General features: G+C 43.8%; 1 protein-coding gene across 1 annotated transcript; it reads left to right on the top strand.

The window, feature by feature from the left end:
• Nucleotides 1-6,377: 6,377 nt before the first annotated feature.
• On the top strand, nt 6,378-8,134 carry PIGM (phosphatidylinositol glycan anchor biosynthesis class M). Its single transcript, XM_036344169.1, has one exon. It carries the CDS (start codon nt 6,606-6,608, stop codon nt 7,875-7,877), a length of 1,272 nt encoding a protein of 423 aa, XP_036200062.1. The 5' UTR covers nt 6,378-6,605; the 3' UTR covers nt 7,878-8,134.
• Nucleotides 8,135-26,663: the final 18,529 nt, after the last annotated feature.

The following is a 26,663-nucleotide window of genomic DNA, read 5'->3' as shown; positions in this document are numbered from 1 at the left end:
CTTAACAGTGATGCTAGTTTTAATATGAAAGTGATCTGAAGAAGGCTTTCAGGTGTGATTATGGCAGAGTGGTGCAAGATTCTCTTCAGAAATAAGAGGCATCCACTGAGGCTTCTCATAAAGCCTGTGTTGCTGATAGGACCAGGGACACAGGAGGAAAAAGGAGACACTCCATCCATAGAAATCTAGGAGAATCCCTACTTTTACTGTGTGCTCCTATCCCCAGAAGTGTCCTGTCATTGTGCACTTTTAAAATTTTTAAATAAAAGCATCCTTCTGTTTCCCTCTCTTGAAGTACACTGAATTTCTTCTTTTTCCACAAGAGTGGGGCAAATGCAGCTCCAGTCCCTGGAGGCCATGGCTCTTCAACTGCAAAGCTGAACCCTTTGGTGTGTGGAGGCACTAAAGTGGAGCCTTGACCCTAGAATCTAAAGGCCAGGATGAAAGAGGTGTTGGGTCCAAGATACTCCAAAGGCAGAGGGTCGCCCTCTATGTGGCTACAAGAAGCCCAAAGAGAATGCTGCCTGTGCTAGAGGTATCCTGAGTCCCAGTCCTGGCATTTGGGCACGGGGGCAGAGTGCTTTGGCTCTGATACTTCTGTATGAAAATGAGTGGGGTACCAGCTTCCCTAGGGGATTGTGCAGTTACATGAGAGGCTTCTGAGATCCCTACTCTGTGCTTCACCTCATTATTCCCTCAATCTCTGTCAGCTAATAAGACCATCCTGGGATTTCCATAAGACCTTAGCAAAGAAAGGAAGACAGTTTTACTAGTGCTACAAGCCAGGGACACTGCCACCTCCCCAAGGCTGCTACCCTGGTCCTTTACCTGTGCTATTTAACCTAATTTATTTGTAAAATAACACACGATGTTTGCGGTAAAGTTAGCATGGGCCTCTAGGCTCAATAATGGCCAACTCTACTGAAGCAAAAGTATCTAGGGATAGTTTCCCCAGCCATTGCATTCAAGACTAAAGTAGGTCAAATTTACCTAGAAAAGAGATGTGTGAGATTTTTTTGGTTTATTTTTGTCTGTTCAGAACAAGCTACTAAATAAAATGGATGAATCTCTGTTTTTCACTCTAGCTTCTTTTGGAAATCCAAACCAATCTATGATTAAGGCCTGAACTCACAGGCCTACCTGGAAAGAAGACTGAATTTGGCTGTGCTGGAAGAACTTATGATCATGTGGTCACACCTGTTCTCTGCATTGCTAGTATCCATTCCTGCTACACCTTCCTATACCTTCCCTCATTAACTTTAGGGTCCTTTAGTAAATACCTTTCAAATTCAGTTTTTAAAGGACAAGATTTTTTTAAGACCCAGAAATCTGAAAATTGGCTCAGCTTAATCTAGGAAAGTCAAGTAGCTTTGGATACTGGGCATCGTCTCTTTGCCAGTGATCACATGCCCAATTTCCCTTCCATGTTACCATAGAGACATTCCTTAAGGCTCTATAAGCCTAATCAATTAATTGTTGGGTATTTCTTCCCCCACCTCTCAAAGGAATGGATTTCCCTCCTATTCCTATTTGTCACTAACCTGAAAAAGGTCTGGTTCAATATCTAGTCCTAAATTCTCTCTGACAAGAGCAACAGATACCAGTCACTGACTCTTGTTCCCCAGAAATGGAAAGACCGAGGAAAAAATTGGGACTCTTATCATCATCATCATCATCAATAAAATACTTATCTACTTTGGAAAACACTAGTTCACAGATGAATCATACGACATATGTGATATATATGATATATGAAATACAATCCCTTAAAGTTTAAGAAACTTACAAACTTGTGAGGAGGGCAAGCTAAAATAGCAAGTAGCATTACACTAAGGGCCAGATATACCATTAACAACATGTTCCAAATAGTGAGATCTCTATGGAAAACATTTCACAGGGACAGGTATTAGGAAAGAGATGGTATCAATCTAATAGTTCTGGTTAGAATACATTTAACATAAGATTCAAGAAAAATCAGCAAATACTGAGTTCCTGTTAGGTGGAAGGTACCATTCAAGTAATAAATAAATAAAAGACATGATACACACCATAAAGGGATGTACAATCATATTAGAATTTGCACCTGCTTCTATGGAATGATCCCTACTGCTTGCCAACCCCCAACCTTGGTAACTCTTACTATGCCCATCTTAGACCAAACCCATTAAAAAAGCTATAATTACACCCTGTATTCCTCTTTCATAGTTCTTACCACAGTTGCAATTTTATATTACTTGTAAATTTATTTGCCTGATGTTTGTCTTGCTCAGACATTAAATGCCATGTAACTGGGATTCATGTCAGTATCTGATCACCATGAACCTAGTAGTGACCAAGCCCAGCACTTAGCACAGCACCTGCCATGTATGATGCTCAACAAAAGCAGCAAAAGAAGAGGAGGGAGGGAAGGAACTTGCCTAAAGTTCACACAACTAGTATACCACAGAGTCAGTATATTTGTTAAACAACATAAAAGATTTATATATTTCATAAGGCATGGCATAATCAGCTATTAAAAAAATAGAACAGACAATAACACCACTGTTTGGGAGAGAGATCATTTCCACTTGTTAAGGTCTGGGAAGAGTTTACAGAGGAGTTGAGGTTAGAGTTAAGCATTAAAGGACAAATAGTATTTAAATAAATGAAGAGAAATACAATTCCCTGTAGGTGGTACAGCATGAGCAAAAGTACTGTAGGAAGAAAGCACAAGGCATATTTAATGGGTAGTTAATAAACCTAGAATTAAGGGTTTTATAGATGAATAGGTTGAAAAGGTAGGATAATGGAAGGATTAAATGTCAGGCTACATAGTTTATTATTTATTCATAGGCAGCTGGGAGATATTGGAGATTTTTGAGAAAGGATGGAGTCTAATTAAAGTATTCATTATGAATATCAATCTGGCAGTAGAATCTAGAGACAGGAGACACTAAACCAGTTAAGAGACTTGCAAAAGATTGGGGGGAAAGGTAATTGTCACAGATCCTACGACAGTATAGGTATTCAATCATTACATTGAGTTGTGGAAGGCCTGGACTAAGGATGCTGAGCATAAAAATTAGAAATAGATTCAAAAGAAATTACAAAGTAGGAAATGTAAGCAAGATCTACCAAAAAAAAAAAAAAAGAGAGAGAGAGATTTAATTAGTCAGGATTTTAGCTGGAGACAGATGGCACACTCAAAGGGCTAACTGGACATGGTTTAATGAAGGGATTATTTACAAAGGTGTGGCCTGGGTTAATAAACCAAAAAAGGAATAGTGAAGCATCCAGGGACTCACAACAGTAGGAAGCCTTTCCTGTTTTAAACCTAAAGGGACAGTTATTGGAAGAGTGAGAGCTGTAGCCAAGGGAGAGGGCTATAGCTGCAGTGGAAGCCATGGCCTTAGGTAGAGAACTCAGCCACTAACAAAGATCTGCTAGTGCCTCCCACTGATTGACCTGTCCTAATAGGAAGCCAGAGCGCAAGGAAGCCTATGTGATGTTGCCCACAGAGGTCAACCACGTAGAGCAGACAGGGCAGAAGGATGGAGAGTGGATCTGAAAAGGTAATGAGAGCATATACAGCAGTGACCAAGGTCAAGGTCCTGGCTAAGGATGCCAGGGATGAGCTATCCATGTCTGTTCTTTCCCTAGCCATTTATTCTAAATGAATGGAAGCCTAGAGGCAGACAGTGAAAGGTGGAATTAGGAAGTGCCAATGAACAGTTAAGCATATGAAAAAATGTAGCTTTTTCAGGGAGAGTTAAGAAAATAGAATTCTGCCGAAACCGGTTTGGCTCAGTGGATAGAGCGTCGGCTTGTGGACTGAAAGGTCCCAGGTTCGATTCCGGTCAAGGGCATATACCTGGGTTGCGGGCACATCCCCAGTAGGAGATGTGCAGGAGGCAGTTGATCGATGTTTCTCTCTCATCGATGTTTCTAACTATCTCTCTCCCTTCCTCTCTGTAAAAAATCAATAAAATATATTTAAAAAAAGTATTAAAAAAAAATAGAATTCTAAGCCCAATGCAAAAAGCTCAATATGGGGTCCTTAGCCTCTGTGAATGTCTCTTTCCTAGGAATAGTAATGAAAATCAAGCTGCCCTGTCCAATTTATTTAATTGGATTCCAGTCTCTTCTTCATTCCCACTACTATTTACAACTCACATCTTTAGATTTCAGTGATCCCAAATTTAGTTTCTTTTGATTAGTTGTTTCCTTATCTGCCCAAATTAGGTGTCTCCCAACTCTTTATTAAGTCAGCTCTATAGAGACAAATTGGCGGGGGCCTTTCTACCATACCACCTAACCAACCCAGCCAGTGGAACCCTTACTTATTTAACCCTCAGACATCTACTTTCCACATCCTCTACTTTCTGGGACTAAGTCTCATTTTTCTGGCAGAGAAAATGAATAAATCAGAGATAGAGTCACAGAGAAACTATAAAAAAGATTCAGATAAGAGATCAATGAGAGGAGGCAGAGAAGAAAATCAGAATTCATCAACATTTTATTTGCAGGTTAGCTACATATTGATTATGAATAGTCTGGGCAAAAAAAAAAAAAAAAGTCTGGGCCAGACCGACCTGCTTTTGAATCCCTGCTCTGTCACCAGCTCATTATGTGACTTAGGGATATTACTTAATATCCATAAGCCTTAATTTCTTCATTTGTAAAGGCCAAAATATCTTTCATACATTTTAAGTAATTAGCACAATGCCTGGCACATTGCAAATAATTCCTCAACAAAGCTGGCTATTAGAAATCATCATCAGCATTATTATTGTTTAAATGGTGATGTGCTGTCCTCATATATATATGGCTATTATAATGCAAAAAATGGTTAAAAGTAATTATCAACATAGGGCATATAATTACACAAAGGCACATACTAGTAAAAGGGCAGAGAAATAAGAATATGAATATGGAATGTAAGAGTAACATGGTTCTTCCAAAGTATAAATTGATGGATAAATGGAGGGTACTCCTGGGAGCTGCATGTTCAGACTGGATAGAATCTTCTATTCTCCTTACCCTGGTTTAGAAAACTTGCCCTAGGAAATAGGATGCCTGTAAAATCAAGTAAATCAGTATTCACTGAACATTGACCATATGCCTGAGACAGCAATGATTAATTGAAAAATTAAGGATAAGATATAATTTCTAACCTCAAAACCCCTACAATCTCATTGATAGGGTTATGAATACAATCTAAAGTAAATTATGAAATTCTACAATACCGACTATAAGTGGAGTAAGTGCCTCCAGAAAGGAAACAGCTACAGGATTAAAGTCCTTAGTGAGAAATTCACAGAAGTAGGGTTGAAGTGGGTGGGTGAAGGGGGCAGGACTGGAGCTAGGTAAAGGATATTTCGGAGAAAAGGACTGGGAGTTGGGAGCACCTCGAGGATGCCACTCTAGAAGAATTTTGGTAATAGGAACGTGTGTCAGATGCTGAGGGACAGAAAAGGACAAAATAACCTCAAAGAACTCAAGGTGCCCCGATGGAAAACTAGGAAAGCGAAACACAAAAAATCAGTTATCACGAAGCAATGTGACAAATACAATGAAGGACGGTCATTCCAACGTGGAGTTCTGGAGCATTGGGACAGGACAGCAGGCACCGGACAAGGCTTTCATGTAGCAGCGCAGGACCTTCTGTGCAATGATTTTCTAGAGCTTAGCGCCCCCTGCCCTTGTCCATCTACCCTCAGCTAACGGAGGGGCCTGCCCTTTGAACAGTATCACCCGGCGGAGAGCCAGGATACGCCTTTAGGCGCCAACACTGGAGCCGAGGTCTGAAGGATGGAGTAGGGACGGGGAGGGGAAGGCAATCTTGGCGGAAAGAAGAGCAAATACAGTGGCGGGTAAGAGCCTGACAGTTTAGGAAGGACGAGGACTCCCCGTCCTTCCCATCCCTCCGCCTAGGGCTGCCTAAGTTCGGATTTAGATAAAAAAAACAACTGGTAACTTCAAAATACTTATAAGTATGTCCAAATACTGCGTGGGACGCACGCTCCAGACTCCCTTCACCTCCTCCTAGACCTAGCCGTCCCGGGGCTCACCAACCCCTGGGATCCGCGAGCGGGCGGAGGAAAGCACGAGGAACTAGCACAGGTTTAACTCTCCCTCACTCCATCTTTCACGCTCTGGTTTCCGCCCAGGCCCGAGGAATTTAGCTCGCAGCTCGCTCCGCTTCGGTGGTCTGGCTCCGCCGACTGAAGTTAGTGCGGGAAGAGAGAAGGGCTCTCTCACACAAGAAACACCAACTCCGCTCGGCCAGAGGACAGTCCCGCAAGCGCACAGACCGGCAAGCAAGCGGAAGTCGCCTTTCCCCGGGACCAGAAGTCCCGCCCCTTCCGGAGGAGGGCCTAAAAGCAAGACAGCCAATCCAAAGGAAGGAAATACTCCGGCTGAGGCGACTGGGAATTGGGCCTGGGGCTCGCGACCGGAAGCAGCCTGGGGGCGGGCCTCACGCTGGAAGTGCTCGCCGCCAGGCTGGTTCCACCGCTTAGGTGGTGGGAGATGCGCGGGCGGCCGCAGGCGAGGAGCCGGGTCGCTGGTCCGCAGTCCGGAGGCAGGTCGGCTGTGGGGCGGAGCGGCTGCCCCGCCGTCAGACCATGGCCCCGACCCAGCCGTGGGGAGAGCGGCTCCTCAGCCTGCGGGTGACCCCCGCTGGGGTGTTCGGCGTGGCCTTCCTCGCCCGAGTCGCCCTGGTTTTCTACGGGGTCTTCCAGGACCGCACGCTGCTCGTGAGGTACACGGACATCGACTACCAGGTCTTCACGGACGCCGCGCGCTTCGTCACCGAGGGGCGCTCCCCGTACCTGCGGGCGACCTACCGCTACACTCCCCTGCTCGGGTGGCTCCTCACCCCCAACATCTACCTCAGCGAACTCTTCGGGAAGTTTCTCTTCATCAGCTGCGACCTGCTCACGGCTTTCCTCCTATACCGCCTGCTGCTGCTCAGGGGGCTGGGGCGCCGCCAGGCGTGCGGCTACTGCGCCTTTTGGCTGCTTAACCCGCTCCCCATGGCGGTGTCCAGCCGGGGCAACGCGGACTCGATCGTCGCCTCGCTGGTGCTGACGACGCTGTACCTGCTGGAGAAAGGGCGCGTCGCGGCGGCCGCGGTGGCCTATGGGTTCGCCGTGCACGTGAAGATCTACCCCGTGACCTACATCCTTCCCATAATCCTCCACCTGCCCCCAGAGCAGGGCCGCGACCCGAGCCCCCGCGCCTCCCGGCGTTCCCTCCAGGCCGGTTGGCGCGCCTTCCTGACGCGGCTGTGGGATCGGGCTGTGCTGCTCTTCGCAGCGGTGGCCGGGCTCACCTTCGCCGCCCTGAGTGTCGGTTTTTACTGTAAATACGGCTGGGACTTCCTGGAGCACACCTACCTCTACCACCTGACCCGGCGGGACATCCGCCACAACTTCTCCCCGTACTTCTACCTGCTGTACCTGACCGCCGAGAGCGCGGGCGGCCTTGCCCTGGGCCTGGCGGCCTTCCTGCCCCAGGCCGTCCTGCTGGCGGTGGTGTCTTTCGCCTACCACAGGGACCTTGCCTTCTGCTGCTTTCTTCACACGGCCATTTTTGTGACGTTTAACAAAGTCTGCACCTCGCAGTACTTCCTGTGGTACCTCTGCCTGCTGCCCCTGGTGATGCCGCTGGTGCGAATGCCCTGGAGAAGGGCGGTGGTGCTCCTGGTGCTGTGGTTCGCGGGGCAGGCCCTGTGGCTGGCACCGGCCTATGTGCTTGAGTTTCAAGGAAAGAACACCTTTTTGTTTATCTGGTTAGCTGGCTTGTTCTTCCTTCTTATCAACTGTTGCATCCTCATTCAGATCATTTCCCATTACAAGGAGGAACCGCTGGCGGAGAGACGCAAACATGACTAGTGTATGCTCCGGTTCGTCTGCCACTTCCATCTCTTACGTGCTGGTGGTTCTGAATGGACCAGAAGAGAGCTTTGGACAAATGTTGAGCATCCTAAGCACGCCCGTGAAAGTTCGGTTTGGAGCCTAATATCTGTTCCAACGAATTAAGATAAATGTTTACTTATGTATAAAGGGGACTCAGAAATTGGGGCCCACCTTTAGGAAATGGAAGGGCTGTTTGAAAATGGAAGGGCTGATTAAACTTTCGGATGTTAAAAGGTTTTTTGTGGTTTTTTTTAGAAAAATACAGGAATGTGGTCAGACACATAAGGTCTAAGCCAGTATTTGTTCCAGTTATACTATGCTACTGCCAGAAGCAGTCTTATCTTTTAACGCTCACTTTTTCCATCTAAAGCTCTCACGATAGCTGTGAAAACTCACAAAGTTTTCCTAACGTACAGATTTTAGATATGAATTGTTAAGTACCAGTACTGTGTTTCGGTTGGCAAAGTTAATTCTGTATTAATGGGGGCTTAGAAGATAAAGAATTCAAAGAATTTAAATTATAATCATGTTTCATGTACAGGTATTTCTTTTATAGCTTAGTTTTTCAACACTTAGTCCCAGTGGTATTAGATTACCTTTTGGTTTTATACCAAAGGGATTACATTTAAATTCATCCATTTTTAAATTTGAATTGTTACAGATCTTAAAATAGCATTTTGCTTTTGATGTTTGAGGTCTATAAACTTAGGACATTTGACCCTTTGTTTTTAATTTTCTGATACTAAAAATATTTTTCATTTAGAATTTCAGTGTTTATATCGTAAAAATGAACGTTGGTAGATTTTAGGTGATTAAAAAACAGATTGTTAGCAAGACATTTCCCAGCTTAAAAGTACCCCAATTATGAAAATTCCATAATAGAAATAGAGACCTGCACGAGAGGCTCCTGGAAAGTGTAAGAAGCATCCTAAGTGTCCATTAGTCTCAGACCAGGAAATTGAGGGACAGATAGTGGAAATGAGGATTTGCAGATCAGTTTCCCTTATTACTACAGTATTTCTGGGGTAAAAATGCTTTCTGAGTTTCAACCAATCACCCTTAAAACGGTTTTTTTTTTGTTTTTTTTTTTAACATAGCCCATTAGGTTGGGGATTCCCTAACACTAACTTGCAATGGTAATATATGAGTTTGATTTTTTGATTGTGATTTCAAAAGATGAGTATTTTAACAACATTGTTCTTTCACAGTAGACAACAATAAACAAAATCCCTCCAGAGTAGTATATTGTATGTCAGGCCATGCCTAAAAATGCCTCTGAGAACAAGATGTCTATAGGCTATCGTAACTAAGAATGCTATTACTAGCAGTGTTTTGATGGATATCTTTTGAGACCTGCTATTAGAAAAAAGGAAAGAATGTTGGCTTTGCATGGGTTGCTGTTTTTGTGAAAATAACAGACAACTGAGGACTGTGACTTTCTTATATCCCATGTTAGGTATTATCTTGTAGTCTCTTAGTATATGACTGCTCGCTAGTGACCTTGCAGCCATGTCATTTAACTTCATTTTTTCATTCTTTTATAATAGTAATTAAAATGTTTTTGGTAGAACTGGCAGGGAAAGGGGTGGGTAACAGAAGTTTAACATCCTAATATAATTATCTTTTTGGTATTCCAACCTTTTTAAAAATAGTCATATTTACTTATTAATTTTCTTCAACATTTTTATTGTGGCTTACTCTTCATAACTACATTGAAATTACAAGGCAGTTAACCTTGTAAATGCATCATTCTTACACTATGAGACCTTTAAGATTACTTTGAATATTCTAAATAAGACTAAACATTTTTCATGTTTTAGATCATTCCCTTAACATTCTTAGAAGTCAGTTGAGTTCTGTTGGGGTCTTTGAAGGGAACTTCAATTCCAGGTCCTGCCCTGCAAGAAATTCTCTACCAAAGAACTATAGGCATCTCTCTTTTTAAAAAAATATATTTTATTGATTTTTCACAGAGAGGAAGGGAGAGGGATAGAGAGTTAGAAACATCGATGAGAGAGAAACATCAATCAGCTGCCTCCTGCACACGCCCCACTGGGGATGTGCCTGCAACCAAGGTACATGCCCTTGACCGGAATCGAACCTGGGACCCTTCAGTCTGCAAGCCGACACTCTATCCATTGAGCCAAACCAGCTAGGGCTAGGCATTTCTTAAAAGGTGCAAAGAGTACCCGGCCGGCATGGTTCAGTGGTTGAGCCTTGACCTATGAACCAAGAGGTCATAGTTCGATTCCTGGTCATGGCACATGCCTGGGTTGCAGGCTGCATCCCCAGTGTGGGGTGTGCAGGAGGCATTCAAATGACTCTGTCATCATTGATGTTTCTATCTCTCCCATCCTCTCTGAAATCAATACAAATATTTAAAAAAGAAACAAAACTTTTTGAGTCTAGAGTTAAACCTTTCCCCTCAATCTAATGGATATAGGAAAAGAACCTAGATTTGTACTAAATAATTGTTTTAACTACCTGTTACTATTAACTTTATTCCTTCTGATCTCGATCTGGTTCTTTGAAATGGTGGTAGTTATACATGAAGATGTCTGTAAAGATTCTCAGATGTCTGGTTCCGTCTTGACAATTTCGTATTTGTGTAATCCTGCCATAAATTAGCTGACTCTAATGAGTGGAGGTTTGGCTCATGCCCACAGATTACACAGCATTTCTTTTCTCCATTGTGTTGAGGGGTCATCCAGGGATTGATGGAAGCACATGTCTTCTGCCTGGATCAGAATCATCAGAGTAGCACAAGCATTTATTCAGCACTGACCCAGGAGAACCATTGATTTAGTCAAAACAAGCATTCATATTCATTATTCTGAACAAAAACCACACTAAATGGGAATGTTTCTAGCTGCTCAGACACTTTGCTAACTATATCTGCTATATAAAACAAAATGACACTTATAGCAACTATTTAAAAATAAGAGTATGAATATTTGAAGCTCAGTTCATTTCACAAAGGAAATTTTCAACCTTCTCGGTTGTCCATTCTTGTAGCAATTATTTATAGATTTAGGCCCTGTGCTGAGTCTTGTAATAGATGAGTAAGATAACGTCCATGCTCTTGATGAATTAACACTAAAGGCTAACATACCTTATTAATAAAATGTTATACCTTAGCTGGTTTGGCTCAGTGGATAGTGTTGGCCTGCGAACTGAAGGGTCCCAGTTCGATTCCAATCAAGGGCACATGCCTGGGTTGTGGGCTCGACCCTCAGTAGGGGGTGTGCAGGGGGCAGCCGATCAATGATTCTCATCAATGTTTCTATCTCTCCCTCTCCCTATCTTAAATCAATAAAAATATATTAAAATAAATAAAATGCTATATGAGACCCTATTCCACAATAGTAATGTGATTTGTAAAATGGCAAAGTAGAGAATAATACTCTTACTAGTTTACAGGTTAGAAAATTGAGGCTCATAAACAAATGGCTTTCCAAGGGCAAATACCTTGTAAATGGCAAGACTAATCTAACAATTCTGTATTTTGCAAGTCCTTAATTCCATATGATGACAGGTGATTACAATGAAAAACATTTACCAAATGTTACTTAGGAAACTACCTAGCAAAAGGCTGTATCTTCTATGTGCCAGGCATTGTTCTAGGTATTTTGGATACAGCTGTGAGGCACTCTCCCTTCATGGAGCTTACGGTTTTATGGGACACAAAGGATGAGCAAATACATGATTGTGATGATTGTCATAAAGGAAAACTAAGGCAAGCGAAGGAAGTAGAAAGCGATGGCAGGAGAGGAGTGGATGCTGTTTTAGATAAAGTGCTTCGGGAAGGCATCGTGAGGTGGCATTTGAGCAGAGACCGAACAGAAGTGAAGACATGATATTCATGTAGCTATCTGGGGGAAAGAGTATACCTCGATGAGTGAAAAACAGTGTAAAGGCACTGAGAGAGGAATGAGCTTGGCATGTTTAAAATACAGCAAGGCCAAGCTGGCATGGCTCCGTGGTTGAGTGCCGACCTCTGAACCAGGAGGTCAGGGTTCAATTCCCGGTCAGGGCACATTGCCCAGCATTGCAGGCTCGGTCCCCATTCTGGGGTGTGCGGGAGGCAGCCAATCAGTGATTCTCTCTCATCATTGATGTTTCTATCGCTCTCTCCCTCTCCCTTCCTCTCTGAAGTCAAGAGAAATATATTTAAAAAAATAAAATACAGCAAGAAGGTGAGTATAATGAGTTGGAGTGAGCAAGGAACGAAGAGGATGTAATTCACAGCATACAGTAGGACAACATGAATGCTAGTTGAAAAATACATTTTACACTAGCATTTTTACCACCCTGTAGCAATAACTTTGGGCTCAACCTATTTCCCCCCCTGACTGAGCACAGATTAATTTGTAAGAAAGATGAAACATAGAAACAACTTATATTTGAGCAGTGCTACAAAATACTTTCACACATTATTTTGAGACGTGAGGATTTTTTTTTTAAATTCTGGTTTTATAAATGAGAATCCTAAGTCTCAGATTATATGCATTTTGCCCACAGTCAGAGTTAGTACACGAGACAGGGCCAGAATCCAGATCTTCCAGAGCCAGATTTACTACTGTTTCTGTTCTGCCCTTGTCATTTAGATATGGTGAGAAAAGGACACCATGGGCCCTAGAAGGCAAGACATTCAGGAAAAAGTTGTTCACCAGATCATTCATTTAGCAAACATTAAGAGCCTGCTTGGTGCCAGGCACTAAGTTAAGCTGGGAGTATGATGATCATGATAACAGTCCTGGCTCTGAGAAACTCACGGTATCTAATAGAGGACACAGGTGGAAAGCTGATGATGCTGTGACAATGGCTAGAGTCAAATATATGAAGTAGTTGGGAGCACTTCACTAATGCATCAACTGGACAAGGCTAGCACAGAAGTTGGTACACACTAGTGTTAATTACACAAGGAGGCCATTAGACTGACGTGGTTCTAAGGCCTCAGCAGCCTCCGCAAGCAAACCCAAGCCTGTAAATGCCTCAAGGTTAAGAGATTGAAACCTAAGGACAATGAATCACCAACAGCCAAGCTGGCTTTCCCAAATGATGCAACAGCACGTTGGTGGTATAGTGGTGAGCATTCCAAATAATGCAACAGCCTGACTACAGCCAATCAACAATGCCCTGGCTTTGCTTCTGCCTCTTCTCTAGAGAAGTCTTGGTTCTAGCTCCTGTGGGGGGCGCACTTCTAGCCCCTTCCAGTTTGACTTGCTCAGTTTGAATCACGTTTTGTTCAAATACATTCTTTAAAAAATTCATATGCCTCACCAGATACTGAGATGTTCGTTATCTTACCTGTTTTTCTTTCCTACTGAGTAAGTTTTGGGGGCTTTCTTTGAAACTTCCTTGCTGAAAATCACTTGGTGATTAATTATACTTTTGCTAATCCTTAGGTCACAAGACCTTTTATTACCTGGCTCAACATGTCTAGCTTCACCTTCCACCTCACCCCACCCTGCAGTCAATTGTACCACCTCTTCCTGCCTTTGCATCTGCTGTTCCTTCGGCTGAAATATTCTTTTCACCTCCATGTCTTTCTGAACAGCTCCTATTCAGTTTAAAGATGACCTTCACAAAACATTCTCTGATTCAGTACCTCATTATATAGTGCAGATCACATTGTACTGTATTTCCCACTTGTGTGTCTTCCCATCTAGACTGCGAGTGCCCCAGGGACAGTAATTATTTCTTATTCATTGATCTTTTCCTGGAATTTTCCCAGAGCCAAGCAAAGACAGACAGGTGTAACCAATGTCACTGAGCTTGTGCGTGTGCCCCATACTCTCCTAGGTTTCTTGAGTTGTACACGAATATGTCATGTGAAAGCTGGAGCTAGGGGCTCCTCTGCACAGTTCATGTAGCAGCTGTGAAAAAGAAGAGCAGTTTCAGGGTGCTGCCATTTCTGAATGCTATTGATACCCACCCAATTTTCTAAGAATCTTCTAATCACTTTTTATTTCTTCTTCGCTTGCTATCCTCCTCCCCATCTAATCAATCACTGAACCCTGTCAGTTCTACCTGTGAATGTCCCCGGAGTCTACTGGCATCTTGCCATCGTCATTGCCGAGTCTACAGCTCGGGCCCTCATTATCTCTCATCTGGAAGGGATGGCTTCTGACTGGTCGCCTTGCTTCCCATCTCTGCTGCCCCTCAGGTCACCTCTCATGCATCCTCCCCTCTGCCGCCAGAGTGTTTCCAAAGCAGATCTGATAAAATTGTCCTAGAAGGCTTGGTGACGTGAAAGAAAAATCCAAATTCCTTACTCTCCTCCTCCTTGCACGGATTTCTCCTTCTCAGCCTCACTGTAGCCCTCTGGCTAACAGTTTCCTGACATTACCACACCGGTAAGACTTTGCTCCTTCTGTTTCTCTGCCTACTATGCTTTGTTTTTCTGATGAACTGCCACTCATTTCTCACGACTCTGCTCACTGGCTCTTTCCTCTACCAGGAGGCATGCAGGCTGAGATTATGGAGAGAGATCATCTATTAGAAACATAAAGGAAAATAGAGCCATAATTGTGTGTGACTGGTAAATAATCTTTATCAATGCACGTTGTCTATTATAGTTGTTTATTCATCTCTTTCAAGGTGTGTTAGCTCTTGGAGGACAAGAATTGTTTTGTGTTTATACCCTTAGAATACAACATAAGTACTCAATAAATATTTGTTAAGTAAATGAAGCTGGAACGGGGAGGGAACAAAGGTGTACTGAGCACCTACTTGGCACCTTTTCACACATTTCATTTCACTTCATTCTCAAAACAACTTTGTGAGATAAGTATCTGCTGACAAGAAAACAGGCCCAGATACATGGTGTTTTTCCCAGGTCATAGGTAGGCTTATAAGGGATGGAGCTGGGGTTGGACCTACATTTGTCTGACTGTGCACCTTTCCTCTATTGAGTGATTCTCAGTCAGGGGCAGTTTTGCTCCCCACTTTGGGGGGACATTTTTGGTTGTCACAACTGGGAGATGTTATGGCATCTAGTGAGTCGAGGCCAGGAAAGCTGCTAAACATCCCACAATACATAGGAAAACCCCTACAACCAGCCCTAGATGGTTTTGCTCAGTGGATAGGGCCTCTGCCTGCCAACTGAAAGGTCCCAGGTTCAATTCTGATCAAGGGCACTTGCCCAGGTTGCAGGCTCGATCCCCAGGTGTGCAGGAAGCAGCCAATCAATGATTCTTTCTCATGACTGATGTTTCTCTCTCTCCCTCTCCCTTCCGTTCTGAAAGCAATAAAAACATATTTTTAAAAAAGAATTATCTGACCCCAATGTCAATAGTATCAAGGCTGAGAAACCGTGCTCTAGACCATGCTGACTCTATTGAAAAGCATATAATCAAACAAAATAAAAGCATCCACCAGGAAGCGACTGGGCTGAAGAGAAGTGTGAGGGGCTTGAGGCCAGTCATGAGCCGCTGGCATTGGGAGGGGGGGAACACACAAACCCTTTCCTCTCCAGTCTCTGACCTGCCTCTGATCTTATGGTTCTTTCTCTACTGCATCCACCCTGCCTTTCTCCCCCACCCCCATCTTTCCTCTCCATGGTTTCTTTTCCTCAGCTGACTCTCATTTAGCTTGGAGAAGACAACCCAGAAGGCTCCAATGTTTTTAGACCTCTTTCTACTAGAAGGTACAGTTAGCATATAAGAAGCCGCAGGTTTCAAACTGACGACAGCTCTAGAAACTGAGTATCGGGCCAACCATGTCACCTTCCTAAATGGACCATAAATAATGAATGAGATGAATCACTGTGATAATCTTCCCAGGAAGTAACCCACTTAAGTCATTCTTTAAAAAAACAACAACACATTTTTATTGATTTTTTTTTTTTAAAGAGAGAGGAAGGGAGAGGGAGAAAGAGAAACATGGATAGAGGAACATTGCCTGCCCCTCAGTGGGGATCAAGCCTGCAAACCGGGCATTTGCCCTGACCCGGAATCAAACCAGCAACCTTTTGGTGCACTGGATGATGCCCAACCCACTGAGCCATACTGGCCAGGGCAGAAATTCTTGGTAAGTGTGCTGCTGATAAGATCTGGCTGTTTCCTAATCTCAGTCAGGGCCCAAGAATGCCTTCCCATAAAGGAACGCGTTTAAAATGTAACTTGTGTGACATAAACTATGATCTAGGAAAATGTAAAATGTTTGTCCTTGGGGAAGTATTCTAATGGGGGAAGCTTTTAATGACTCATAAGTGTAACTGTAATTGTTAGAGAAACTTTGCTTTCTTTTTTTTCCTCTAAGCACAATAAACTCAGAGGGAGGAACCATGTTTATCGTAGTGTCTTTGGCAGTGGAGGAGTCAGAGGAGGGTGGGAATTAATGGCGGTGTGTATAGTTGTAGAGGGATGTCACAGAAGTACTATTCCTAGCGAAGTGATTCTTACTCAGAAATCCAAGAACTTTTGCTGCATGCGAAATTGTGTATGTGTATGTGTATGTGTGGACATGTATGATTTTTTTGGTGTGTGTGTGTAAATGTCTGTAACCTTTATCAAAGGGGTCCCTGACCTGCAAAAAGTGAAGCCCACTGCCCTGCAGATTGAAACATAGTTCATGAGAACAATGAAATAGAAACACGATAACCCAGGAGAGGCAAGGGAAGTGATTTCTCCTAGGAGACAGAGTTTTCCTTTTCAGAGGTAGGTTTATTGATGTGAGACCCCTCCATGTACATGTACGAGCATGCAGCGGAGAGATGAACTGTGAGCAGACTCCAAGGCTGAATAGAATCTAGCCTCGTGGATGCTGGAGAAAAGTTACAAAGAGTGATGCGAGGTCTGGAGAGAATGCAGGAGTGTGTGTGTGTGTGTGCGTGTGTGTGTGTGTGTGTGTGTGTGTGTGTGTGTGTGTGTGTGTAGAGAGGATGAATATGAAATTTCTGTGTACAATTCGCTGGTTTTGGATTCCACAGATGCCAATAGTTCCCAGTAAAAGAAAGATTCTGTGAGGCTGAGTGGTGGGAAGCAGACTAGGAAATGAAAATGGACTCTTTCATTGTTTTAGTCAAAGATCATTTCAGTTGTAAGCTGCAGAAACCAACGTTAGGTAAAGGACTGCCTAGACTGCAGTGATGGCGAACCTTTTGAGCTCGGCATGTCAGCATTTTGAAAAACCCTAACTTAACTCTGGTGCCGTGTCACATATAGAAATGTTTTGATATTTGCAACCATAGTAAAACAAAGATTTATATTTAGATATTTATTTTATATATTTAAATGCCATTTAACAAAGAAAAATCAACCAAAAAGATGAGTTTGCGTGTCACCTCTGACACGCGTGTCAGAGGTTCGCCATCACTGGGCTAGAGCACATTCGGTGGTTCATAAACTCCAGAGGAAGCGCTGCACGAGGAGGTCTGGGAAAGCAGAAATTGGGCGGTTTGGGGACTTGCACAGCCGGGGACCAGCTCCAGTGACCTCGTCTGCGGATTGAATGTCTAGGCTCTAAAATTCCCAGAGAGAAATGAACTGCTGGGGCCAGTCCCAGAGAAGAGGGCACCACGAGCCAAGGCGCCTCCCCCGTTGCTGCTGACAGCAGTCATGCTCGTTACTGGTTGGGAGTGAGTGGAATACCTTGAAAAGAGGGGGGCTCGAGTACCCACGTCTTCTGGTTGCCAGTTACACACCGTGTGCCCTCAGTGCACACTCTTCATTCTTTACTGATTTAAAACGAATTGATGTGGTAGAGTGGGAGCGGGGTGGGGGGCCTACCAGGCAGCGGAAACAAAGTGCAGTAGCCTCCGTAGGATGAACTTGGGGTCCCGGAAATAGGAAGAAGGCCCTTGTGGCTTTAGAACCCTTTGCCAGGAGCAGGAGCGGAGGAAGGGCATTCGTACAGTATACAGGGTGAGAAGTTCAGGGCGTTTTCCTATGTTCACCGGAGAGCCACTAGAGGGCTGTAAACACATACACATTAAATTTAAAAAATCACTGGCAACTCAGTGGGGAATGGGTTCTAGAAAGAGAAGTAGGAGGTTATTGCAATAATCCAGGTGAGGGACGACGGTGGCTTGGATCATGTGGTGAGAGGGGGTGGGAAGGGGTGAGAAGGGGGTGGATTTGGCACGTATTTTTTGTGTTGTGGAGAGAGAATTGGCAGGACTTGCTGAGGATTTGATGTTGGGGAGATGAAAAGGGAAATCCAAAATGAATCCTAGGCTTTGGGCATGGGCAGCTAGGAAGATAATAATAATGCCTCTATTGAGCCATGAAGACAGGAGGAGAGGGAGGTATAGGGAGGAGGACAGCTTAGAATAGACCTGTCAGGTTTGAGATGTCAGATGTCTTAGTGGGAAGTCCCAGGGGCAGACACATATACGTTGGGAGTCAGCCACCTTATTTACAGATGCTACTTAAAGCAAGGGGCAGGGTGAGGTCGCTTAGGGGGAGGGTAGATTGAATCCTGGGTGATCTCACAGTAGGAAGTCTTGCTGGGTAGCAATGGTCAAAGGAAAAAAGGAGTGGTCAGGTAGGTCAGAGAAATGCCTTTTTGTTTCTAAAGCATGAGCTGTTTTTTAAAAATTATTTTTATTGATTTTGGAGAGGGACAGAGAGATAGAAACATTAATGATGAGAATCATTGATCAGCTGCCTCCTGCCCGCCCCCTACTGGGGATTGACCTCACAACCCAGGCATGTGCCCTTGGCTGGAATCGAACCTGGGACCCTTCAGTCCGAAGCTCTATCCACTGAGCCAAGCCGGCCGGGCAAGCATGGGCTCTTAATTTGTAGCTTCTGTAAGTACCACTTAGCTTACACTACATTATGAGTACGCTCTCAGATTCAGCTAGTAAATGTCACCCCTTTACAGCTCCACATTTTCCCTGCCCACACCATTGGCAGAATCTCTCTAGCTTCTCTTCCTGTGTGTTGTAGGGACTGGCAGGAATTCACTGTTAACTGAGCCTAGAAGGAAGGCCAGGTTTGCCAATAAACCTCTCTCTGGGCCTGTAAATATTTGTATAAAGCTCATTAACTGTACTAAATTGCTATAGATAAACCAGGTACTTGTAGGTAACTAATAACCGCATGCAGAAAATCTACTTTGTGGCTTGTTTGCAATAAAATTTTAATTTTGCAGAGTGTTAAGTTAAAGCCTGCCAAAGCTCTCTTCTGGCATTTTGTATAATTCTGGGGTGACTCTCTTTACCGTCGTTTAGCATACGGCTCTATTTTAAAAGCAGTCCAGGCAAAACACAAGTAGGAAGGCAAGCCTACTTATTTATATACAGTGTATATATTTATACATATACACACATTCAGAGCAAACGAAACCATAGAAACTACATTTAGATCTTTCTAATACCGCTAAATAATTGCAGTAATGAGTCTTCCTGAGGACCCTAGCTTTCTTTATCTTTAATTAAAAATGAAATTTTCCTTCCTGATATCCAAATAAGATGTTCATTATAGAAAAACAAAGTGGTAAAAACGGAAATTTAGGACATAATGATCGTAGCTCCACAATCCAGAAATAACTACTTGGGTGTGTATTCTCTCTGTTCTCTATATATACTGTGTAGTTTGGAGTCACACCAATTTAAAATTAAACTTAGTGTTAAGTTTTAATTTAAAATAAATTAAAAATAAATGATAAAACCCTCAGCAATGTATTATTATCTTTCAATAATAATAAATGTTTTTCAAGACTTTCTCAGATTTTAATGACTGCCAAAAATTTCACAGTATGAATGTTTTGATTTAGGTTTGTTTTTTTTATGAGAGAGAGAGAGGAGAGAGGGAGAGAGAAAGAGGAGAAAGGGAGAGAGAGACATTGCAGTATGAATGTATTCATTTAGGTTTTTGTTCATCAGAGAGAAAGAGAGAAACATCCATATGAGGGAGAAACATCCATCAGTTGCCTCCCATAGGCATTGATCAGAGATCAATGATGCCTGCAACCTAGGTACGTACCTTGACTGGGAATCAAACTTGCAACTTTTTCATGTATGGGATGATGCTTCAACCAACTGATTCATGCAGCCAGGGCGAATGTAGGTATTTTTTTTCTTCTTTTTTTTAAACTGATTTTTGGAGAGAGGGGAAGGGAGAGAATTAAATGTAATGGGCTCGGATTGTCATTTTGGCCTGGAAACACTGCCTAAGGCTCTCGGATTGAAAAGTGTGCCTCTGGTGCATTGGCGCAAGGGCAGCGATGGCTAGACGTCGTCCGTTTTCCAATCCAAACCCTGAGAAAATCATAGCCCATTCAGCAGGTTACAAGAGAAACCACCTGAAGGCCACCTGGAATTTGCAGCCACTTGGGCGATACACATTTATTTCTGGTGTTGAATTAGGTCAGTGGCTCTCAACCTTCCTAATGCCGCGACCCTTTAATACAGTTCCTCATGTTGTGGTGACCCCCAACCATAAAATTATTTTCGTTGCTACTTCATAACTGCAACTTTGCTACTGTTATGAATCGTCATGTAAATATCTGATCTGCAGAATGTATTTAGGCGACCCCTGTGAAAGGGTCGTTCGACCTCCCCCAAGGGGTCGCGACCCACAGGTTGAGAACCGCTGAATTAGATAGTCTTTTCCTCTCAGCTTCTGGACAGGAGAAAGGGCAGCTGCGCAGGGTACTGTGGAAGGGAGAAATACGGGAGATGGGATGTTGGAAGATGTCCTTAACAGTCTTCTTCTCCAGAAATTCTGTGCCTCGTGTTTTTTTTTGCTGTTAAGGGGAGTCCTTCTCTCTGATCCTTGAATCCTTCCTGTTCAATGTCACTTAAGCCTTTTTAGTCCGTGTTTGAAGGATGGGGCTCTCTTGTGATCACATAGATACTTTTATTGTCTTAAAGGCCTAACAAATCAGAGAGGTCTCCCCCTTTAGGAGATCTCTAGCTAAATTCCCCCATGGGCCTCAAGTCCCCCGAATACTAATCACTAAGATTTCCCGCCGTCTCCTGGAAAATGAATGGGAGTCCTGAACTGTGACTTTGTTTATTGTTCTTAGAGGCACTTTCCCAGAGAAGATAAGGAACACACAGTACGTATGGCATTCCTGCGAGAAGGGGCTCTTTGTTCTTTGCTTGCTGCATACCGTACATCAGAGCAGACCCGTCCATTCAGCGGGTGTAAGACGTCAGCGAATTACGATTGGGAGTCTCCAGCTTATTTATTCTGCCATTGGGAAGATAATTGAATGGTGAGAACATTTCCTTTTGGGAGTTATCTCATGGGGCGAGGCTGTGGCCTTGTGAGGATGGTGCTAGGGGAGGAGAGGAAAGGTGGTCTTAGAGTTCCCAGATATTTGAAAAGAAAACATCTCCAGCCAGGATCTGGAAATGACACGTATTACAATCAAGTGTTTCTTGGAGAGAGGAAGGGGATAGTAAAAATAATTCTTTGATTCCTTAATGTCTATTGGAGTTTTGAGACTTTCATCTTTGTCTTTGACACCATCCAAGTGAGCCCAATGTGAGAAGGATTAGATAATTCTCCTTTATCTAATCTAGAGGAGGGTTAGATTAGATTAGATTAGATGAGTCTAATCTTATCAAATGTAGGTTTGTACAGCATGCTAAGCGACAGAAACAGGCCCCAAAGACTTGACACTCTCTTTTTAAATTTCCTTTCGCTTACCAAACATATGCTAAGCAATATTCTGCCCATGTTGCTTCTGGCCCTGTGCGGAAGGTGGAATTCTTCCAATGCCCAAATAATCCTGGAGCCATGCTGGGTGCAGGGGATGCCGGGGGTGGGGGGTGGAGCTAGTCTGACTGCCTTTGTAACTTTCTCAATGGCAGCAAGTCTGAATCAATGGTGTCAACCAATCATAACTTTCTTAGTTATTTATTAACTCTGTGAGTCAGTTTCCTCCCCTGTAAAATGGTGATCAAAGCAGAATGTACTTTCTAGGGATGTTGTGAGGATTAGAACAGTTTCTGGGCCAGAGTCAGTACTTAATCAATACTAATTATTCATCACATTATTACCTTATTTGAATCACCAAGGAGTAAATTTCTCCCTATTCTTTAATAGAAGTGTTTAAAGATTGAAAAAAACTTCATTTCTAAGGGAAGATGAATTTTTAATGGGAAATTGAATATATCTTACATGTCTTCCCTTGTTGCAACTCTATAGCCTCTTTTTTTGGGTTGGGACACACAGAGCCTTGTATACTTTGCTTGAGAACAATAGATAATACTCACGAAGTCTCTTCATCTGACCTACTTCCTGTGGGAAGGAGAGATGACAGTGGATCTCAACTCCATCCCAGGGTCTTCCCAAGAGACTCCTGACACACTGGGTGCATAGCGAAGATACCTTCCAGAAAGACTGACTACAAAAAGAATTCTCTCTCCCATTGAATTGTATTATAAAATCACAGGTATAATCACATGGAAAAATATCACAATTGATTTGACAAAAATGCTTAGTTAAGGCAGTTTGTTTTATTCCACAACCACCTTGTAAGTTCTGTAGAAGGATTGGGAGTCCTGTTTTGTAGCTCATAAAGATTTAGTACAGTGTACGAGGGCTCCCTCCCCTCCACCCCCACTTTCTCTCCAGCACTTGTTATTTGTTGATTTATTGAGGTAGCTTGTGTGCTGCTGGTGGGATTGTAAATTGGTGCAGCCACTATGGGTGACAATATGGAGGTTCCTCAAAAAATTAAAAAATAAAGCTACCATGTATATGGCCCAGTAATCCCTCTTCTGGAAATTTATCTGAAGAAAACAAAAGCACTAATTTGAAAATAGATATTCACTCCTGTGTTCATTGCAGCATTACTTACAGTAGCCAAGATATGAAAGTAACCCAAGTGCCCAGCAATAGGTGAGTGGAAAAAGAAGCTGTGGTGCATATATACAACGGAATATTAGTCGGCTATAATGAAGAGTGAAACCTTGCCATTTGTGATGACAAAATGGACCTAGCGGGCATTATGTTAAGTTAAAGAGAAAGACAAATACTGTATGATTTCACTTATATGTGGAACCTAAACAAAACAAAACAAATGAACAAACAAAACAAAACGGAAGCAGATTCATAGTTATAGAGGACAAGTGGACGGTTGCCAAAGAGGAGGAGTGGGGATGGGAATAAAAAAAGAAGAGTTAGTAGTGCAGGACCTTCAAACATAGGCACTGTAAATGCTGACATGGATTGGCCAGGTCTTTATGGTAGGAATAAAAATTTTGGAAACTTTAAAAACAAGCTGTGGAATTATTTTTGAAAACAATATTTAAAAATCCTATAAAATAAAAGGCTAATATGCAAATCGACCAAACAGTGGAATGACCGGTCACTATGATGCGCACTGACCACCAGGGGGCAGATGCTCAACGCAGGAGCTTCCCCTGGTGGTCGGTGCACTCCCACAGGGGGAGTGCTGCTCAGCCAGAAGCCCTGAGCCAGGCTCACAGCTGGCGAGCGCAGTGGTGGTGGCGGGAGCCTCTCCTGCCTCTGAGGCAGCGCTAAGGATGTCTGACTGCCGGCTTAGCCATCAGTTGGACATCCCCGAGGGCTCCTGGACTGTGAGAGGGCACAGGCTGGGCTGAGGGACCCCAAGTGCACTAATTTCGTGCACTGGGCCTCTAGTTAGTATATGAAGAGATAAAGAGAGAAGTGCATAGAGTAGAGGGTAGGAGAGGAGCCTCATTCTCCTGCCTCTGTAACAAGACTCCAAGGGTGCCCTTAGTGCTTTGGGGGCACAATGACAAGGCCCCTGAAATGGCATGATCCTGTGTGATTCAAGATGAAGCTTCTGGGGCTAGGACACCAAGTGATGTAACCAAGTCTGTACAGCTAATGATGCATTAGAACTTGGGCCTTTAACTGTACTGGGAAATTTCAAGGCCTCCTCTCTGCTCTTTCTGTATAACAGGAATTTCTCCTATTTTGATTTCCACGGGAAGATTAGTAGAATTAACCTCAGCCAGCTTCTTTTATTTTCTATAAAAGAAAGTTGAATAAAATATCACACTTTACCATTAGATGTCACTATATGCCATGTTATTGTGCATGGTCTCCGCCTGAACTGCACTTGAATTTTTAAATTCTGGGTCTGTAGACTCCTGGGAATCCTTGGGTCTATAACGGGTGGGAAGCTGGTAGGGTAGGCAAAAGAACTATGAGAATTTAAAAAACTGTGTTTTAATCATGATGAAATTTTTTTAAAAAAGTTATTTGACCAGATATAATGGCAACACTCTTAGTTGAAATTCATTTTTATAGAAAAAAAAGGGGGGGGGTGGTTCTTAAACTGAATTTCCAGGATGAGAAGTAGTGTGAGTGAGGCTTTGGGGAGACCAACCTTCATTTCAGTCAGCAAAGCCCCCTTCTTGGCTTCATAGAAAGGGCTTTAAGTGGTTAAAGTGCCCGAGATTTGAAGTGAGACAGAAGTGGGTTTGAATCTGGCCCTGGTTAGCTGTGTAATTCTGAGTACATTACTTAACCTCTTCTAGACTCAGTTTCTTCCATTGCAACATAACGACACTGATCAGGCGATGCTGTGAGGGTAAAACGAGAAGATATGTGAAAATACAAAGAGTAACTGTCATTGTTAGCTATATTCCAGTGGAGAAAAATGTGGTGTGTTTTTTTGTAGCTAAAATTGTTGGAAAACTACCGAATATCCAAGCTGCCATCTCAAAGATGTGGGAACTGGGACGCAAGAGGCTGAGTGATTTGGTTCTCTGATTAAGTTTCACAATTTCATAACACAATGCAATTATTTATGTAAAACAAGACATGTTCGCGCTAATCTTTTCCAGGTGTGTCCCTCCCTGCTTGGGAAAACTTGATATGCCACCATTTGAATTTATGAAACTGATGAAATGCAAAACAATCCTTCACCTAATGATTTAGCATGCCAAATAACTTGTTTATTTTTAAATGTAAATTTTATCTTTATTTGTTTTGTTTACCAAAGTCATCCGGAACAAGTTTGTAAACTTTCAACACATGACATGCTTAGGTAATGATTTTCTTTAACGCGGTGTAAACATCATTTAATAAATAAGTATAGATGATTTCATAACTTTCAGCCACAGATTTAATGCTTTAATTGATTCATTGAGTAGGCAGATATTTTGGTTGGGAACGTTTACAACCGCTGTGTCAGCTGCATTATTGAAATGGGGATTTATGGATCTGTGACCTTGTGAGATTGGCTGCCCTGATAATTATCAACAGCAAGAATGATTCAGTGTTGTGGGTCTCTCCTCATTTGTAAAGTAAATTAAGTTTTACCTTTTATTTTTTATTTTTAAAAAAATATATTTCTTTATTGATTTCAGAGAGGAAGGGAGAAGGAGTGAGAGATGGAAACATTAATGATGAGAGAAAATCATTGATCGGCTGCCTCCTGCACGCCCCACACCGGGGATCAAGCCCACAACTCGGGCATGTGCCCTTGGCCAGAATCGAACCCAGGACCCCTCAGTCCGCAGGCTGACGCTCTATCCACTGAGCCAAGTCGGCTAGGGCAAGTTTTACCTTTTAATGACAATCCGCCTGTACGCTAGCATTTAACTTCTGTTTCCCCAAATTCCCAAGGTTTCCAAATAGTTATTTTTTTAAGGAAACGCAGTTTTATGATAGGATCCCATTGTTTGTTATCCAGAGTCAGAGAAGCCTCTGGACCTTGGAACCAACAGCGCAAGGACTGGTTTTATTAGACTCATGAGGTTCTGGCTCCTTCCACGGCTGCCCGCGGTAGTCAGGGCCAGGCCATTAGAATCATGGTCACTGGGCTCTTAAAATCATGGTCACTGGGTGCTCGCAGCTGCCGCTGCCGACAGAGGGCGCAGGCGGTCGCGCCCTGGTTCCCATCCCTGTGGGGCGCGGGGTGCAGTCACCGGCCACCATCACGGGGATCAGGGTGGCCAGTGTCTAGGGGCCATGACACTTTGGGGCGCATGAAAATGTCTCAATTCCTTTTGAATGAATGATTCAGATGAGCCTAGTAATGAATAGATTACACTAATCCGTATACTAACAATACATTTAAACATCCTTTTCCAGGGCGAAACGGGCCCACAGAGGCCGTGCCTAGGACCCATGAAAGTCATCACCTAACCCTGAGTTATACGTCCAGATCCGGGGTCCTACGTTTACCGCAAGGGGCGGGATCGGAGGGAGAAAGCTGGAGGGAGGGGACCTGCACTGGGGCTGCTGACCCCGACACCGCTCTGACCTCACAGCCTTGAGCTCCTCTCGCCTGCCTCCCACATCTTCAGAAAAGGCCATTTTACTGCCCTTGCCACGGCCTCTAAGACGTGCTGCGGCCTGTACACCTTCACAGGACTGGACGTAAACACAGGGTGTGGCTGGACCTCCTCACCAGCCTCGGGGACTGAGCTCAGGCAACGAGTAGCCTGAGCCCACCGCTCCCGCCTTGCAGGCGACCTAGGTGACCGCTGGAGAAGCTCTGAGATGCCCAAGCGGGTGTCTCCACCTGGGCACCAGGGGAGCAGGAGACCACAGCCTGGTGACTAGCAGGCCTTGCTGGCTGGCTCAGAGGCGATACCTGGTAGGCCTGAGGCGAGGATTCTCGTCCAGCCTGTGGCTTCTCTCTCCCTCCGGACAGTACCACTGTGGTCTGACCCCCCACCCCCCAGCTTGCGCCCCCTCCCCCCCTACTCCACCCCCAGGATTCTATTGCCTGGCCTCGTAGGTGTGGCTGGCTGTACCCTCTGGGCTGCAGATCCGTGTCTTGGGGCCTTCGAGGGCTTTTTTCCACTGGGGTGGGAGGGTGGGGGAGGGGGAAAGGGGAGGGGGGGCCTGG

This window comes from Myotis myotis, unplaced genomic scaffold (genome assembly GCF_014108235.1).
Source record: "Myotis myotis isolate mMyoMyo1 unplaced genomic scaffold, mMyoMyo1.p scaffold_m19_p_18, whole genome shotgun sequence".
Taxonomy (NCBI): domain Eukaryota; kingdom Metazoa; phylum Chordata; class Mammalia; order Chiroptera; family Vespertilionidae; genus Myotis; species Myotis myotis.
This window is presented reverse-complemented; position numbering and strand designations above follow the sequence as displayed.